General features: G+C 56.6%; 1 protein-coding gene across 1 annotated transcript; it reads right to left on the bottom strand.

Annotated features, from left to right (window-relative positions):
* Positions 1-1732: 1732 nt before the first annotated feature.
* On the bottom strand, positions 1733-15111 carry SMPD1 (sphingomyelin phosphodiesterase 1). Its single transcript, XM_083499668.1, has 6 exons — positions 14807-15111; positions 7470-8233; positions 5433-5604; positions 5210-5286; positions 4817-4962; positions 1733-3388 (listed from the first exon to the last, which is right to left on the bottom strand). Exons 1-6 carry the CDS (start codon positions 15014-15016, stop codon positions 2979-2981), a joined length of 1779 nt encoding a protein of 592 aa, XP_083355794.1. The 5' UTR covers positions 15017-15111; the 3' UTR covers positions 1733-2978.
* Positions 15112-15670: the final 559 nt, after the last annotated feature.

Genomic DNA, 15670 nt, shown 5'->3' with positions numbered 1-15670 from the left:
AAATCCTTCATTGGGCATAAATCAAATGCCCCCCTTTCCCTCGGTGTCCGACAGAATAGCACAGCTACACACGGCTCATTCATTTTGCAGGGGAAGAGAAGAAAGAAAAAGACCATTTGGAAACCAGATGAAAACACAGAGTGTCTTGTCCTCCCCCTTCCTTCCTGGTTGTTGTAAGGATTTTCACGCTTCTTAAAAATCAAATACCTTCAGCAATCCAAACCTAGTCCTTTCGGCAGCTGATTGGTTGCAGCCCTTTGTCATATGCCCTTTGAGGAGGGCCTCATAATTAAGGCCAATACAGTTGAACCTTGGAAGCTGAACAGCTTCGTTCCCAAACATTTTGGCTCCCGAACGTTGCAAACCCAGAAGTGGCTGTTCCAGTTTGCGAACTATTTTTGGAAGCCAAATGTCTGACGGGGCTTCCGATTGGCTGCAGGAGCTTTCTGCAGCCAATCGGAAGCCGGACTTTGATTTTCAAACGTTTTGGAAATTGAGCAGGCTTCCAGAATGGATTCTGTTCGGCTTCCAAGGTACGGCTGTATTCCAAATTAAGGTAAAGGGTAAAGGGACCCCTGACCATTAGGTCCAATCGTGGCCGACTCTGGGGTTGCGGCGCTCATCTCGCTCTATAGGCCAAGGGAGCCGGCATACAGCTTCCGGGTCATGTGGCCAGAAGGACTAAGCCGCTTCTGGTGAACCAGAGCAGCGCACGGAAACGCCGTTTACCTTCCCACCAGAGCGGTACCTATTTATCTACTTGCACTTTGACGTGCTTTTGAACTGCTAGGTTGGCAGGAGCAGGGACTGAGCAACGGGAGCTCACCCCGTCGCAGGGATTCGAACCGCTGACCACCTGATCGGCAAGCCGGTTTAACCCACAGAACCACCCGCGTCCCTGTATTCCAAATTAGTGAGGAATAAATCACAAATCATGCTGGAGGTTCATCCATGGCAGGGAGACACTCGCAGGTCGCAGCTGATCTGCCTTTCAAATTGGCAGATATGGGCTTAAGCAACGCCGTGGGGTGCAGGGAACTCCCCAGAACCCCCTGAGGAGCATTGGCAGGAATTTTACCCCATAAATCCTGGCTTTCTCCTGCCCTGGAGGGCAGCAGAGCTCAAACATCACAGATCGTGACGTCAGCCGGAAACCTGTAAGGCTAGAATTTGTGGACATCCAAGGGGGCAGAATGTTGGGAGGTGAAATCAAGAGCTCCTTCAGCCACAGAGCAGCCACGGCCCCCAACAGAGATGGCTTTGAAAGAGGATTAGGTGACTTCACGGCGGACGAGGGGGTTATCCATGGCCGACAGCCCCAGTGGCCTCCGCGGAGGGAGGCAGCGGTGCTTCTGGAGGGGAGAGTTGCTCTTGTGTTCGAATCCTGCTCGGGGGCCTCCCGTAAGGGGCCCCTGGGAGAAGAGGTGGCTGAGCCAGAGGGGGCGTGGGCCTGATCCCACAGGCTCTCCCTATGCTCTGAAGGAGGAGGCTCTTGGTGCGAGAGGTTGGCTATGAGCCAGTGGTGCCTCTGGGAGCCTCCAGTGCCAGGAGCAATAGACCCCCAATGAACCTCTGTGGGGCAGGGGAAGGGCTGCCGCCGCGCATGGGGCCAGACTAGAAGCTGGACAGGGGGGTCCATTGGCCGGAACATGGCGTGTCTTCAGGAGCGACCGGACGGGGAGGGTGGGGGTCGCCATTCCTGGTGGGGAAAGACACAGACTGGAGCCAGGCGAGAGATGTGGCAGAGCCAGAAATAATTTATTGCACAGGTGGGTGGGGTGAATATAAATAGGGGGAAGCCCCCAACCCAGTTGGAAGACGACGAGCCTGTCACGAGTGCGGGTTTCCTGCGTATGAGGAAGGGCGAAAGCTCAGCGGCCAAGATTCTGCTTTGCGTAAAGAGGGTCCTGGGTTCAAGTCCCGCTGGTGGCATGTCCAGGTGTGGCTGGGTGAGGCTTCCTGCCCGAAATCCACGCTGGGGGTGTTGCTGCTGCCAGTCCGTGTCGGCATTGAGGGCTAGAGGGAGCAAGGGTCTGACTCTGCTTAAGGCAGTTCTGGGGGTCCTGTGAGATGCTCCCCCAGGCAGGGCCATGAAGGGGGTCAGGAGGAAAGGAGCGGGGGGGGGGCCCTCAAAGAGGCATCCAAGGCAACAGCGAGGAGGGGGGTGGGAGGAATCTGGGATGTCTTTGGAGGAGCGGTTCCTGAGAGTGCCCCCCCAGCAGGCAACTTGTGGGAGGCTGGAGGGCTGACCCATTGCCCCCAAACAGGCAGCGCAGCCCATCCTCCAGGTCTGTGGGCTGCGGACAAACTCTGTGCTTAGAGAATTAGTGGAGGGTGCTGGGAGCTGTAGCTCTGGTGGGGGCGAACTATAGTTCCCAGAGTTCTTTGGGGGGGGCTCATGTGCTTTAAGTGTAAAGTGTGGGGGAGTCTGAGAGTAGCACCCACCGCTCTCCTCCCTGACTGCAGGCCTTTCATTTTGGCCTCAGCCCCCTCTGAGCCCCGTGAAGAGAGACGGGGAAGACAGGGTTCAGCTAGATGACCACAGGGGGTCCCTTCCAACTCTACCATTCTGTGATCCTCCCTGCGATGCGGACTCGGGGGGGGGGCCCAAGCCAATCCAGCTGCAGCAGCAGGATGGGGGGGGGCTAACAAGGCAAAGCAAGAGCGTCGGAGGGGGAGAAGACCCCCCCCCAATTTCCTTCATGTAAATCAGTTCCTTCCAGCAGGGAGGCAGCTCCAGTGTTTGAAAGGGGGGGTCCTCAGTCCAGGCCACTCCCCCCAAATACTTGCATGGGGGGCTGGAGAGTCCAGGGCAAAGTCCAGAAGCCTTAGAAGCCAAGGGCACCCTGGGGGTCATCTAACCCAACCCCCTGCCAGGCAGGAGTCCCTAAGAGGCGGCCCCAATCCTGTTTGACCAGGCGGCGAACTCCCTTGGAAGGAGGCGGTCTTTCCTGCGGGGCCCGCTTCCTGGGGGGCTCCTAGCAGAGCTGGCGCTGCCTCCACCAGGCCTGGATCTGGGTGAAGGGCACCTTTTGGGCGTGCTCCGGGCAGAGCCTGGGGTCGTCGGCCTTGCCGGTCCGCAGGGCGCAGAGCAGGGCGGTTCTGCAGAGGTCCTGGCAGGGCTTGTGGGGCTGGCGCCCCTTGTGCATCAGGAGCCAGAAGCGCTGGAAGAGGCCCTCGTCCGTCTGCATGTGCCGCACCAGGGCGTCCCAGTCGGCCGGGAAGGCGCTGGCCAAGCCGTAGGCCTGGCGGGCCCCGTAGAGGCGCTGCCACTGGGGTCTGGCACCCGGCACGTTGGCCAGCGTCAGGTTCAGGATGAAGGTCTCGTGGTCCAGGACCTGGAAGGAGCTGCCGGGGCGGGGGCCGTCCACCTGGTAGACGCGGTAGCCTGGCAGGGAAAGGGTCGCGTTTAGAATAATTTCACAGAGCAGGGAAATCTTTCTTCCTACTGTTTGGACAATCAAACACAGATTATTGAATTATAATAATAGAGTCGAAACCGCAAAGTGATAGAGGGAAGTCAATAAATTTATAAGGGCCTCAAACCAGTATGGAGGACTTGGTGTACAAAATATATAAGTATTGGTTTGAACTTCCTGAATAATGTTTGTTATTAAAAAGTATTTTTATTTTTTTGTTGCTTTTTGTTGCAGGTTTTTAGTTTTGTCGTTTTGTTTTGGTTTTTTCATCTTTTTTTCTTTTCTTCTTTCTCTCTCTCAATGTTATTCTATTTGTCTTGACCTTTAAATATTTCTATTATAAAAAAATTCCTCCCAGTAGCACCTTAGAGACCAACCAAGTTTGTTATTGGTAGGAGCTTTCGTGTGCATGCACACTTCTTCAGATACACTCTAAGGTGCTACTGGAAGGAATTTTTAAACTTTGTTTTGACTACAGCAGACCAACACAGCTACCTACCTGTAGCTATTTCTATTATGTAATTTGTAACACTTATTTTTATCTTAGACTATGTCATTTAGGATCTTTTTTTTAGTATTCTTTTGTTGTAAATTTTGAAAATGTAAGGAAGTTTTTTTTTAATGAAAGGGGCTGTGGCAGCAGCATTCTGGACACCCCCCTAGAAAAGCAAAGCCCCCCCCCCCCCGGCCTCCAACCGCAACTGCCAGCAAGCATCTCTCAGACGGTGGGCCAGGAGTTGTTCTGGAAATAATCGCAATGTGTTTCTGCCAGCCAATTTCAGAGAGCCTAAAAGGAGGGACTAGTCTTGCCTTTAGCATTCACTCTGGAAGGGTCCACTCGATTCTGGCCAAATTCAGTTGAATATTACTGTATTTGACATTTGTTTCTTGTACTGATGTACTAAAATTACAGTTGCTCTTTAAGGATGCCTCATATCAATGATTAAAGGCGGGGAGTTTGAGGGTTTTATGGTCATTTTTTGGGAGGAAGGGGTGCGATCGATGTAGATTTTGCTTTAGGAGGCTTAGTTTGGTCAGAATCGAGTCCACGATTCCAGAGTTCATGCTAATTACTTTCCTCCTGGTCAATGAGCTACCAGATCTGCTAGAGGGCCTTGAAAAGGTGTTTGGGGGGGGGCGGTTTCAGACTCATCTACTATCTGAAATCCAAAGGGGGGGGGTCAGATGTGACCCCCCCACCCCAGCTCTCTTACCCCACTAGGAAGGTCAGGACAGTTTTATGAGTCCGTCTTGGGTGAACTGTGGAACTCCCTGCCACAAGAGCAAGTGATTTCCACAACTCAGACCGCTTTTGGAGAGGATTGGGCACTGATGCGGATGGGGGCCCCCATTTTAACCCTGGCCAGCCCTGGGGGCAGGATCCCCCCCCAACTCACCTGGGTTGAGGTTGACGTAGGTGGTGACACTGGGGGCTACGAAGGCGATGCCCACCGGGCGGGAAAGGGTCTCCTCGTCGTAGAACAGCTCAAATTCGTCCAAGTGTGTGTGGCCAAAGAACTGCCCGGCCACCGTGCCCTCAAACCTGGGGGGGGGGAGAACAGGGGTAAATGTGGGGCCAGCGGGGATCTCCTCTTCCCAGAACCCATGGCCACAGCCTGGGAAACTGAGGCAGGGCAGGGGGGCAAGAGGCAGGAAAGAGCAGGATTAAGGGGGCCAGGGGAGGAGGAAGAAGCCCCCCAACTGGACTAGATGGCCCTTGGGCTCCCTTCCGACTCCCAGAACGGCATGGAGAGAGGGCAAGGTGGCGGGGGGTCATGCAAGCGTCTCACCTGCTGATGATGCGGTAATAGTTCCACCCCCAGGAGCGCATGCAGTGCGCCGGGGGGATGTGGCCGATGATGTGGACCTGGGTAGGGGGCAAGAAGAAGACGTGGGGCTGAGAACCATTCTGGGGGGCTGGACTGGCACACAGCTGGACCGGGCAGGAAGGAAGGAGTCTGCCCCCCGTCCGCTGGCCGCGCCCGTCCCCCACCCCCTGTGAAGCCCCCTCACCTTCTCGCCTTGCTCCTCCGCCCCCTGCAAGACCCCCACCAGCCACTGCAGCTGCCCGGCCGGGTCCGTGGAGTTGATGAGGAGCCAGAAGTTGGCGTCTGAGCAGAAGTTCATGTTGAGGGAGACGAGGCGCAGGCCGGGCTGCACCAGGAGGGTGTAGAAGCCCCCCAACCTGCGGCAGGGAAGAAAGGGGGGGAGAGGCGTTAGGGCGCAGGAAGGAAAGGAAGCCCCCAGCCCCTTTGCTCTCCCTCAATCCAGATAAGACGGAGGCCCTGTTAGTGGGGGGTTCCCTAGACCAGGTGGGTGGGAGTCTGCCTGCTCTTGATGGGGTTACACTTCCTCTGAAGGAGCAGGTTCGTAGCTTTGGGGTCCTCCTGGATCCTTTGCTGTCGCTCGAGGCTCAGGTGGCCTCGGTGGCCTGGAGTGCCTTCCATCAGCTTCAGCTGGTAGCTACGCCCCTCTCTGGACAGGGATAGCCTAACTACTGCTGTCTATGCACTGGTCACCTCAAGGGAAAGGGTAAAGGGACCCCTGACCATTAAGACCAGTCGCGGACGACTCTGGGGTTGCGGCGCTCATCTCACTTTATTGGCTGAGGAAGCCGGCGTACAGCTTCCAGGTCATGTGGCCAGCAGGACTAAGCCGCTTCTGGCGAACCAGAGCAGCGCACAGAAACGTCGTTTACCTCCCCGCTGGAGCAGTACCTATTTATTTATTTGCACTTTGATGTGCTTTCGAACTGCTAGGTTGGCAGGAGCAGGAACCGAACAACAGGTCTCACACCGATCCTGGTCTGACTGCACTGGCTACCCATTAGTTTCTGGGACCAATTCAAAGTGCTGGTTTTGACCTATAAAGCCTTAAAAGGCTCAGGACTGCAAGACCTCAGAACCGCCTCTTTCCATATGAACCCACCCGGACCCTGAGATCACCTTCTGAGGCCCTCCTTCGTGTGCCCTGAGAGGTCCAGAGGGTGGCAACATGAGAACGGGGCCTTCTCTGCAGTGGCTCCCTGTCTGCGGGATGCTCTCCCCAGGGACGTTCACCTTCATTATACACCTTTAGGCGCCAAGCAAAAACATTCCTTTTTAACCAAGTCTTTGGTTGATCTTATTGACATCCAACCTTCTTTTAGAATCTGGCATTGGGGGGGGTATTGGGTTACTGCTTTTGGTTGGATTTTATATGTTGTGGTCTTGTTGCGAACCACCCTCAGACCTCTGGGTATAGGGTGGTGTATAAATGGAAATATTATTATTATTATTCCGTATTTTTCGCTCCATAAGACGCACCTGACCATAAGATGCACCTAGTTTTTTAGAGGAGGAAAACAAGAAAAAATATATTCTGAACAAAACAGTGGATGTATGATTTTTGTGGTTCATGCTGTGGCCACAGACATGTGATCTGATGGTAAAAATCCTGAGGATCCATGGGCTTTTACCTCCCCCCTCCCAGGCAGCCTCCTTTATCTCTCCCTTATCTCTCTTCCGATCCCACCGATCAGCTGTTTCCTTTCAACACGCCCTTCCCTCTTGTTTGCCTTAGTGTCTTTTCCTCAGCTGGAGCCGTTTTTTGCTCCTCCTTTTCTTCTAATTTCTCTCCTTGTTGCTTTAGTCTTCCTGTTTTCCCCTTTTGCAAGTTTGCTGTCTTTACCTCCCCCCTCCCAGGCAGCCTCCTTTATCTCTAGCGTCCCTTATCTCTCTCCCCATCAGCAAACGATCAGCGACTTTGTTTCAACACCCACTTCCCTCTTCCCCCCCCCCCCAAAAAAGGGGGGGAAGCATGATCTGCTTTTCACCCCTGGGCAATTCGGCTCCAGGGAGCACGCATTTGCTCCATAAGACGCACAGACATTTCTCCTTAGTTTTTAGGAAGAAAAAGGTGCGTCTTATGGAGCGAAAAATACGGTAATAATAATAATTCCACTCTCACTGAGCCTGATACATAGAAGTGTGGGACCCCCAAGGACTCTCTGGCTGGGATCCCTATGAAATGTGCAATGCCCCCCTCCAGAGCAGGACCCCCCCCGCCTACCTGAGGGTCCCCAGGGCATGGGGGGGCAGCCAGGGGCGCCAGGCTTCGGCCATGGCCTCGTAGAGCCAGGCGGAGGACTGGTTGCCCACCACGAAGGGCGGGGGGAAGGCGTTGACGGGCACGGCCTCGTGGTTGCCCACGGCCGGGTAGACGGGCAGCGGCCCCAGGTGCTTCTGGATGAGGGCCGTGATGGTGCCCAGCGCCCCCAGCTGGTCAGCCCGGCTCTGCTCCCAGATGTTGTGGGCGGGGATGTCGCCCGTCCAGTAGGCCAGGTCAAAGGGGCCGGATCCTGCCAGGTGCTGCAGGAGGCTCTCCAGGGTGTGCAGGGGCAGGTCGCAGCGCCCGTAGGTGCCCCAGAAGCCGGCCCCCGGCCCGCGAGACGGGGAGCCCCCCCGGCAGCACAGGGCGTCCTTGCAGTCGGGGTCGCTGCCGGGGGCGTAGGCCTTGTCCCAGTGCAGATCGGTGAGGAAGAGGATGCGGGAGGAGGGGGCGCCCGGCGGAGGGGGCGCGGGGGGCACGACGGGCGGCTTGGGCGCCCGCGGCAGAGTAACGTTCCAGTCGGAGTAGATGTCCCAGTGGCCGCAGCGGGAGCCCACCAGCAGCCCACAGATCTCGTCCGGGCGCAGCACCGAGCGCCGCCAGGCCGTCAGGAAGTCGGGCACAAAGAGGCGGATGACGTCCTGGCACACCTGGGGTGTGCCCGCGCGGAGGCGCAGGCAGACGGCCACCCCCGTGCGCTGGATCCAGTCCTGGCTTGACTGTAGCTGCAAGGGAGGGGAGGAGAGAGAGAGGGTCACACCAAGGGAAGGGCGGGGTGGGCTGGATGATGCCCAGGGGGCCCTTCCCAGTCCCTGGTTCTGTGGGAGCAGGGCTAGGAACCCAGTCAGACTCCAAGGAACTGGGAGAGAGCAGGGTTCGAATCCCCACTCCGACTAGGGGCAGGGGGGATTTGATTTAAATCAAATCAATTTACCGTATTTTTCGCCCTATAGGACGCACCGTCCCATAAGGCGCACCTAGTTTTTTTGGGGGGGAAATAAAGGAAAAACATTTTATTTCCCCCCCCCCAGGCATGGGGCTGGGGCGGGGGAAGCCCGAGCTTCCCCTGACCCCAGCCCCCAGAACAGGCAACTCTCCGCAAGCCGTGGGAGCCCGCGCCGGGCTCCCGCGCCTTGCGGAGAGCTGTGCGAAGTCTGGGCGCGCTGAGCTCAGCGTGCCCAGCCTTCGGCATGCAGGCAACTCTCCGCAAGCCGCAGAAGCCCGGCGCGGGCTGCCGCGGCTTGCGGAGATCTGCACGAAGCCTGGAGAGCAAGAGCGGTCGGTGCGCACTGACCCCTCTCGCTCTCCAGGCTTCAGCGAAAGCCTGCATTCGCCCCATAGGACGCACACACATTTTCCCTTCATTTTTGGAGGGGAAAAAGTGCGTCCTATGGGGTGAAAAATACGGTAAATCACTAGTCAGTAAGACTTGATTTACAATATATTTCTGTGTATAAGACGCCTCCAATTTTTACGGACTCCAATTTAAGAAAATAGGGGGGAGACTGCCCCGTGTATAAGATAACCCACAGTTTTTCACATCATTTTAAAGTAAGAAACCCTAGTCTTACACAATACAGTATTTTTCGCACCATAGGACGGACTTTTTCCCTCCTAAAAAGCAAGGGAAAATGTGTGTGCGTCCTATGGAACGAATGCAGGGGGGAGGCAGGCGGGAAAAGCCCTCAAGAGCCGCACACAAGCTCCGTGCGCTCTTGCGGGCTTTTCCACAGGAGGGAGAAGGGACTGACTGGCGGCATCAGTCCCTTCTCCCACCTCCCAGAAAAGCCAGGAGAAGCCGTGCAGCCCTTTTAAAGTGCGTGCGGCTTCTGCCGGTTTTGCGGGAGATGGGGGAATTCCCCCACCTCCCAGAAAAGCCAGGAGAAGCCGCGATCTCTTTAAAGGGGTTGCACGGCTTCTGCGGGCTTTTTTATTTTTAATATTTATTAAGTTTTCACACATTTTAAAAACACATACAATACACACAATACAAAAATATACATACAATAACAAACAAACACGTATAATTTCAACTCCTTTTTTTCTCTTAAACTTACTTCATCGACTTCCCCATACCTCCCCTTTCTGCATTCCAACTCCCAAAATTATTTCAGCAAATCCTTCCCCTTAATTTAACCGATTTTTTCCTTTCCTTTTCTTTTACTTAATCTTTAACAGCTGTAATGCCTTACTTTATATAATCACAACATTTTAACATTCATTAATTTTGCAATATTTCTTAAGATAAATTTTAAATTTCTTCCAATCTTCTTCCGCCGTCTCTTTCCCCTGGTCTCGGATTCTGTCAGTCATTTCAGCCAGTCCCATATAGTCAATCACCTTCATCTGCCACCGGCTTCTGCGGGCTTTTGGGACAGGTGAGGGAATCCCCCCACCTCCCAGTAAAGACAGGAAAGCCCTGCGCAACCCCTCCGCCAAGGAGAGGCTGCGCAGGGCTAAAGGGGAACCCAAACAGCGAGCAGAATCCATCCCGCTCGCTGCCTTGGCTTGATCCATAGCTGCGCGCAACCCCTCCGGCAGGGAGAGGTTGTGTGCAGCCTGTACGCTGCTCTTTGGGGCTGGGGGGGGGAAAGATTTTTTTTCTTGAATTCCCCCCCTAAAAACTGGGTGCGCCCTATGGTCCGGTGCGCCCTATGGTGCGAAAAATATGGTAAATCATTTTTTTACAGAAAGGCTCATTCTTACTGGTATAATCTTCATATTTACAACCAGATAAATGTCTCATTTTTGGATTTACATATGCAAGTGGGACTGGAAAGAAAGAGTATTTCATTATTGTTATGATTATGGTTTAACTACAGAATTAACTGTGTGGAATTTATGAATTTTGTAATCACTTTCAACGGATCGATAAGAATAGATGGTGGAAATTATGGTTTCTAGCTACAGCACAGGCTTATTTGTCTTGGAAGGAGATAAAACCAAGAAGTTTGGATATATGCCTGGTACAAATGGTGAAGAGCTTGGAGTGTGTCGCAGTAGAAAGCGACAGGCGTGAGAAAGTGAAAGTGAATTGCCACAGACAGACTGTCGAAGAACAAAGAGAAACACAGAAAATAAACATCCACACAGAAACAGACTCAGAGCCTGTTAAAAATAAACAAAGAATCTACAATGGAATGTCTTATCGGAACTACCTGGACTAATTAAGGGAAGCAGCACAAATGTGAGATCACTGGGAGATCATCACTCCCCGAAAATGGAAAACTTAATAAATATTATTACAGTCATACCTCGGGTTACAGACGCTTCAGGTTGCGTTTTTTCAGGTTACGGACAGCCGGAACCCGCAAGTACCGGAATGGGTTACTTCCGGGTTTCGGCAGTCATGCATGTGCAGAAGCGCCGAATCGCAACCCGCGCAGGCGCAGGCGTGGGTTGCAAACACTGCGGGTTGCGAACGGGCATCCTGCACGGATCACGTTCGCAACCCAAGCGTCCACTGCATTATTAAAAAACAAAACGGAAGATCTCCTCCAAGTCCACCTTCCGGAGTTCTTTTCTGCTTCTCCAGAGAGCAAGAGATCCCAAAGCGCCGGATTAAAAGATCGGGACTCAATATTTGGAAGAGCTTTGTGGCCCAAAGAGGGGCTTTAAGGGGGTGGGCGCTCCTTCCTGGGAGGTTTCCAAGCAGAGCTTGCATGGCCACCTGCCCAGGATCCTTGAGTGGCAATTCCTGCCGTGCGGGGGGTTGGACTGGATGACCCCTGGGAGTCCCTGGTCCCACTCTAGGGCTTTCTGTTCTTACACTCTGCCAGGCAGCAGAGAGCTGACTCCCTGTGGCTGCCAGACTCCCCTGAAGGCCCATCAGGGTCACAGCCGAGGCCCCGATCCAGCTTCGTCATGGAGGTGCTGCAAGTGAGGAAGGAGCTGGAGGCCAGGGGGCCTCCCTGTCCAGCCCCTGCCTCCTCGTTTTACGGTGCTTTTAATTCTGTTGGGAATTAAAAGACAAGAGTGGCTGGGGAAACCCAACCAGATGGGCAGGGGATAGATAAATATACCGTATTTTTTGCTCTAGAAGACTCACTTTTCCCCTCCTAAAAAGTAAGGGGAAATGTGTGTGCGTCTTATGGAGCGAATGCAGGCTGCGCAGCTATCCCAGAAGCCAGAACAGCAAGAGGGATTGCTGCTTTCGCTGCACAGCCATCCCTCTTGTTGTCCTGGCTTCTGAGATTCAGAATATTTTTTCCCCTTGTTTTCCTCCTCCAAAAATAAGGTGCATCTTGTGGTCTGGTGCGTCTTACAGAGCGAAAAACACAGTAATCATCATTATCACCCTCATCATCTCAGGGCCAGGAGGCAAGGACGAGGTCAGGGCCACGGCTTGGCAGGGAGGGGCGGGAGGAAGAGGGCAGCCTCCGAAGGGGAAGCGGTTGCCACACGCATGCAAATGCCACCTCTGCAGATAATCGCAGGATGCATGAAATGAAATGCATCATCCGGTAATTGAGGGGTGGCGGAAAAGCGCCCCAACCCGTGTTTCCTGTTTCAGGCAGGCAGGGGTCTCCTGTGCCCCACGGCACCCCCATCACCCCTTTGAGGGCGCTGCTCAACACCCCCTCCCCCTTTGCCAAGGGAGCAGATCGCCCTGGCCAGGGATCTCTGTGCCAGGCAGCATCCCGTGACCAGAGGAAGGCTGGGATTAAGAGGCAAAGAGAGGCCCCGCTCTGGAAGAGGCCCTGGCACCCTCCCTCTCTTGCAGGGGGGGGGGAGGCAGAGAGAGAGAGAGAGAGAGAGAGAGAGAGAGAGAGAGAGAGAGAAAGAAAGAAAGAAAGAAAGAAAGAAAGAAAAGGGAATGAAAAGAAAAGAAGGAAGGAAGGGGGTTCTTTGACAGAGGCTCTGAAAACACACCTCATTCCGAAAGAGGAAGTCACAGAATTGTGGAATCGGGAGGGAACCCCAAAGGTCCTCTAGTCCAACCCAACGTGGGAATCTCAGATAAAGCATCTTGGACAGACAGCCCCTCCAAGCTCTGCTTAAAAACCTCCAAAGAATATGAGCGCCCCCCCCTTACTCTGACCCTCAGGAAATTTTTCCTGACGCTTAGTCAGAATCTCCTTGTCATGTGAGTTTCCTGGACGGAGTCCTGCCCTCCGGAGCAGCAGCAAACTGGCTGGCTCCCCCTTCCCCGTGACAGCCCTAGAGATATTTGGAGACCCTCCAGAAGTCTGAAGAGAAGGCCCATGTTTGCTCTGGCGCAAGTCGCCCCATCCCCCAGGCTGTTTTGCCGCCCAGGCCCAGAAAGGACTCCCCCCCCCCCCGAGGGACTTGCCCAACCTGCTTCCCCTCTGGCTTGGCGGAAGGATGAGCTGGGTTGGGGGGAGCAGCTGGCAAACCGCATTGCCCCACCGGGGCCAGGCCCTGGGGGGCAGGTGGGGCAGACGGAGAGCAGCAGGGAAACCGGGCAGCCAGGGCCACGCAGGGGAGGAACTGCCTCATGGAAAAGTCTAATGACACCGGGAGCCAGAAGCTGCCACCGCAGAGCAGCTGCCGCCCAGAGCCAAGGTAGCTGGGCCTCTGCCCAAGTCGCTCGGCTGCCAGAAGAGCTGCACATCTGGAAGGAAGAGGTGGGATGGGGCTGGTGGGGCTGGCGCCTTCACACTCCACCTGCCACGGACCTCTGGCATTGCTTTACGCAGCTTCTGCCCACCAGGTGCCCTCTGCCAGGTGCGTTGGGGCTGCTGGGAGGCGCCACCCACAGCTTCTGGAATGGGGGGCACCAGGTGGGCAGAGGCTGGTCTAAGGGACTGGGCAATTCCCATACTTTATGGGGGGGGGGTCAATTCATTGATTCTGTAAGTTGGCACCATAATTCTTCCCCTCTCCATCCTATCCTCACAAGACCCCTGGAAGGTCGGGCCCAGAGATGGTGACTGGCCCAAAGTCACTCCCTGAAGGGGGATTTGAGCCCTGGCTTCCAAGCCCAGCCCTCCAACCACTACACTACACTTCCTCCCCAGAGCAGCCAGCAAGGCAGTCAGCTGACTCACCTGGGGGGGGCACTCCGGGGTGCTGTGGCTGAGAGTGACTTCCCCCTTTGCCAGGGATCCTGTTGCATCTGTGGGGTCTGGGTGGCGGGAGCAGCCTAGACTGTGCTGGGCTCAGCGGGCAGCTGCTGCCCCCCAAGCCACTCTCAGGCAGAAGCAGGGGCCGTGGCCTGGAGTTCAGAACTTGTCCAATTTCCATTGAACGGATTTAGCTGCACTGCAGGGGTTGGGCTAGATGTCCCAAGGGTCCCTTCTGGCGACAATTCGACGATGGCTTAAAATCTCGCTTGGAGGGGCGGGTGCTGGCAGCCTGTCCCTGACCCCTTTAGGGCAGCACAGGAGGGAAGGGCTCCCTCCTCTACCCCCCCCGTGCTCCACAAGACAGAGGGATTCCTTCGCTTTTGATACCTGCGTTGCAGGGGGTGAGGCTAGAGGACCTTTGAGGGTCCCTTCCAACTTTACAAATCTAGGATACTAAGAAAAGCTCAAATTCAGAGTAAAGGAAATGAAAGGTGTCCGTAGACACGAGACCTCCTGCCAGGTCATTTCAGGAATAATTGGGAAGATTCCCCACAGGACTCCCTTCTCTTGGGGGGGGGGGTGTCCCAGAAGGGGCAGAAGGAATTTCTTCGGGAAGAAGAAGAGCAAGGAAGGGCAGGGAGGACAGGGCGGATTCCGGCTTCTCGCAGGGATCTGTGGAGCCCTTGACCCACCCTGACCCCCTGGTCACGGGGCAGAGAACTGTTTTGCAAAGGGAAGGTCCAAAGGTTGTCCGGGCCAGCAGCAGCCTCTTCAGGCGCGGGTGCAAAACATCTCCTGCCTGTGTGACGGGGGGGGGGGGGGGAGGCAGCTGCCGGCCAGGGAGGGCAGTCCTAGCTAGATAATAAGGCTCCGGCGAGTGGCAGCTTCTGGAGCTGCCCCCTTCATCTGGGGTCTCCCTCGGGAGCCACCCTCTGCCCCAGCTTGTAGCGTTGGACGGGTCCCCGCGAGGCCATCCAGCCCAACCCCGTGCAATGCCGACTGTCTCCCCCGGCGCCTCCAAAGCGGCCTTGCCGGGACCGCGGCGCCGCTCGGGTCGCTTTCCTGCCATCCTGTCAGCTGATTCGTGCGGGGAAGCAGAAGCCGCAGGTTGCGGTCGGAAGGGGCGTCCGGGGGGGCGCTTCTCCTTTTGGGGGGGGGAGAGTGAAGGACGTCGCCCGAGCGGCCCGCCCCGTCCGAGCCTCGCTGCCCCCCCCCCGGGGACGCCTCCTCCCCCCCCGGGCCCCCATCCCGCGCGCCCAGGAGACCCACCTGCACGCCCACGTCGAGGGCCAGGAAAAGCGCCTTGCAGGCGGGGCAGCTGAGGTTCCTCCAGCCGAAGCGGACGCCGGTCTCGGGGAGAAGCTCCGCCAGCGCCGCCGCGTCCTCGGAGCCGCCGGCCCCGATGGCCCACGGCCCGGCCAGCGCCCCGGCCAGCAGCGCCCCCCAAAGCAGCGCCCGCGCCCCCGCCGACCCCCCCATGTCTCCCTTGCCCGACAGCAGCCTCGACGCCCGGGAAGAAGCCTCACTCCGCGGCTCCCTTGCTCGCGGCTCCGAGCTGCGCTTCCTTCCTGCTCGGGCTGCGGGCGGAGGCGAGGGGCGGGCCGGGGAGGGGCGTCGGCGGGCCGGAGAAGCGCCCCCGCCTGCCCGCCCACCCGTCGGCCGGCCGGCCTCCCTTCCTTCCTCCTTCCCGGCTCTTCTCCTGCGCGCCCGGAGCCAGTGGGGGAGCCGGGGGCGCGCGGCGGTGCGGGGGCTCCGAGGGGGCGTCCGGGGTTGGGGGGCTTCCCGGTTCCCCCGCGCTCAGCCTCCTTGCTCCGCGGCGATCAGAGCGCAGCTGCCTCTTCCGGCCCGGCTCCAAGATGGCCGGCCCGGCGTCGGCGCCCTGCGCGGCCCGAGCCGGGGGGGGGGCAGGAGCCGCGGCTGTGCCCCCCAAGACGCGCGCGATTCAGGGTTCGGGGCCAGGCGCGGCGTCGGAGCGGACTGAGTCTCCTGGCCGCGCGCAGTGTATCTGGACAGGGGGCCGGGGGGGCTTCGGACCCGCCAGAAAATATTTGGGGGGCCGAGCTCCCCCAAAGTGGATGGACATTGCCATTCCAATGGAGTGGATGCCGCGTCATGATCGATTATGCGTCATGA

The sequence above is a fragment of the Podarcis liolepis genome (assembly GCF_965112155.1).
Source record: "Podarcis liolepis genome assembly, chromosome: 4".
NCBI lineage: Eukaryota > Metazoa > Chordata > Lepidosauria > Squamata > Lacertidae > Podarcis > Podarcis liolepis.
The sequence above is the reverse complement of the archived record's forward strand: the minus strand, read 5'-3'. Positions and strand labels throughout refer to the sequence as shown.

Excerpts from the sequence above, each read along its gene's own strand:
- SMPD1 (XM_083499668.1), bottom strand. The coding sequence starts at position 15,016 with ATGGGGGGGTCGGCGGGGGCGCGGGCGCTGCTTTGGGGGGCGCTGCTG. Across the intron at positions 8,234-14,806 it reads CCCTCGACGTGGGCGTGCAG|CTACAGTCAAGCCAGGACTG; the intron begins GTGGGTCTCCTG and ends CCTCCCTTGCAG. Across the intron at positions 5,287-5,432 it reads CGGAGGAGCAAGGCGAGAAG|GTCCACATCATCGGCCACAT; the intron begins GTGAGGGGGCTT and ends CCCCCTACCCAG.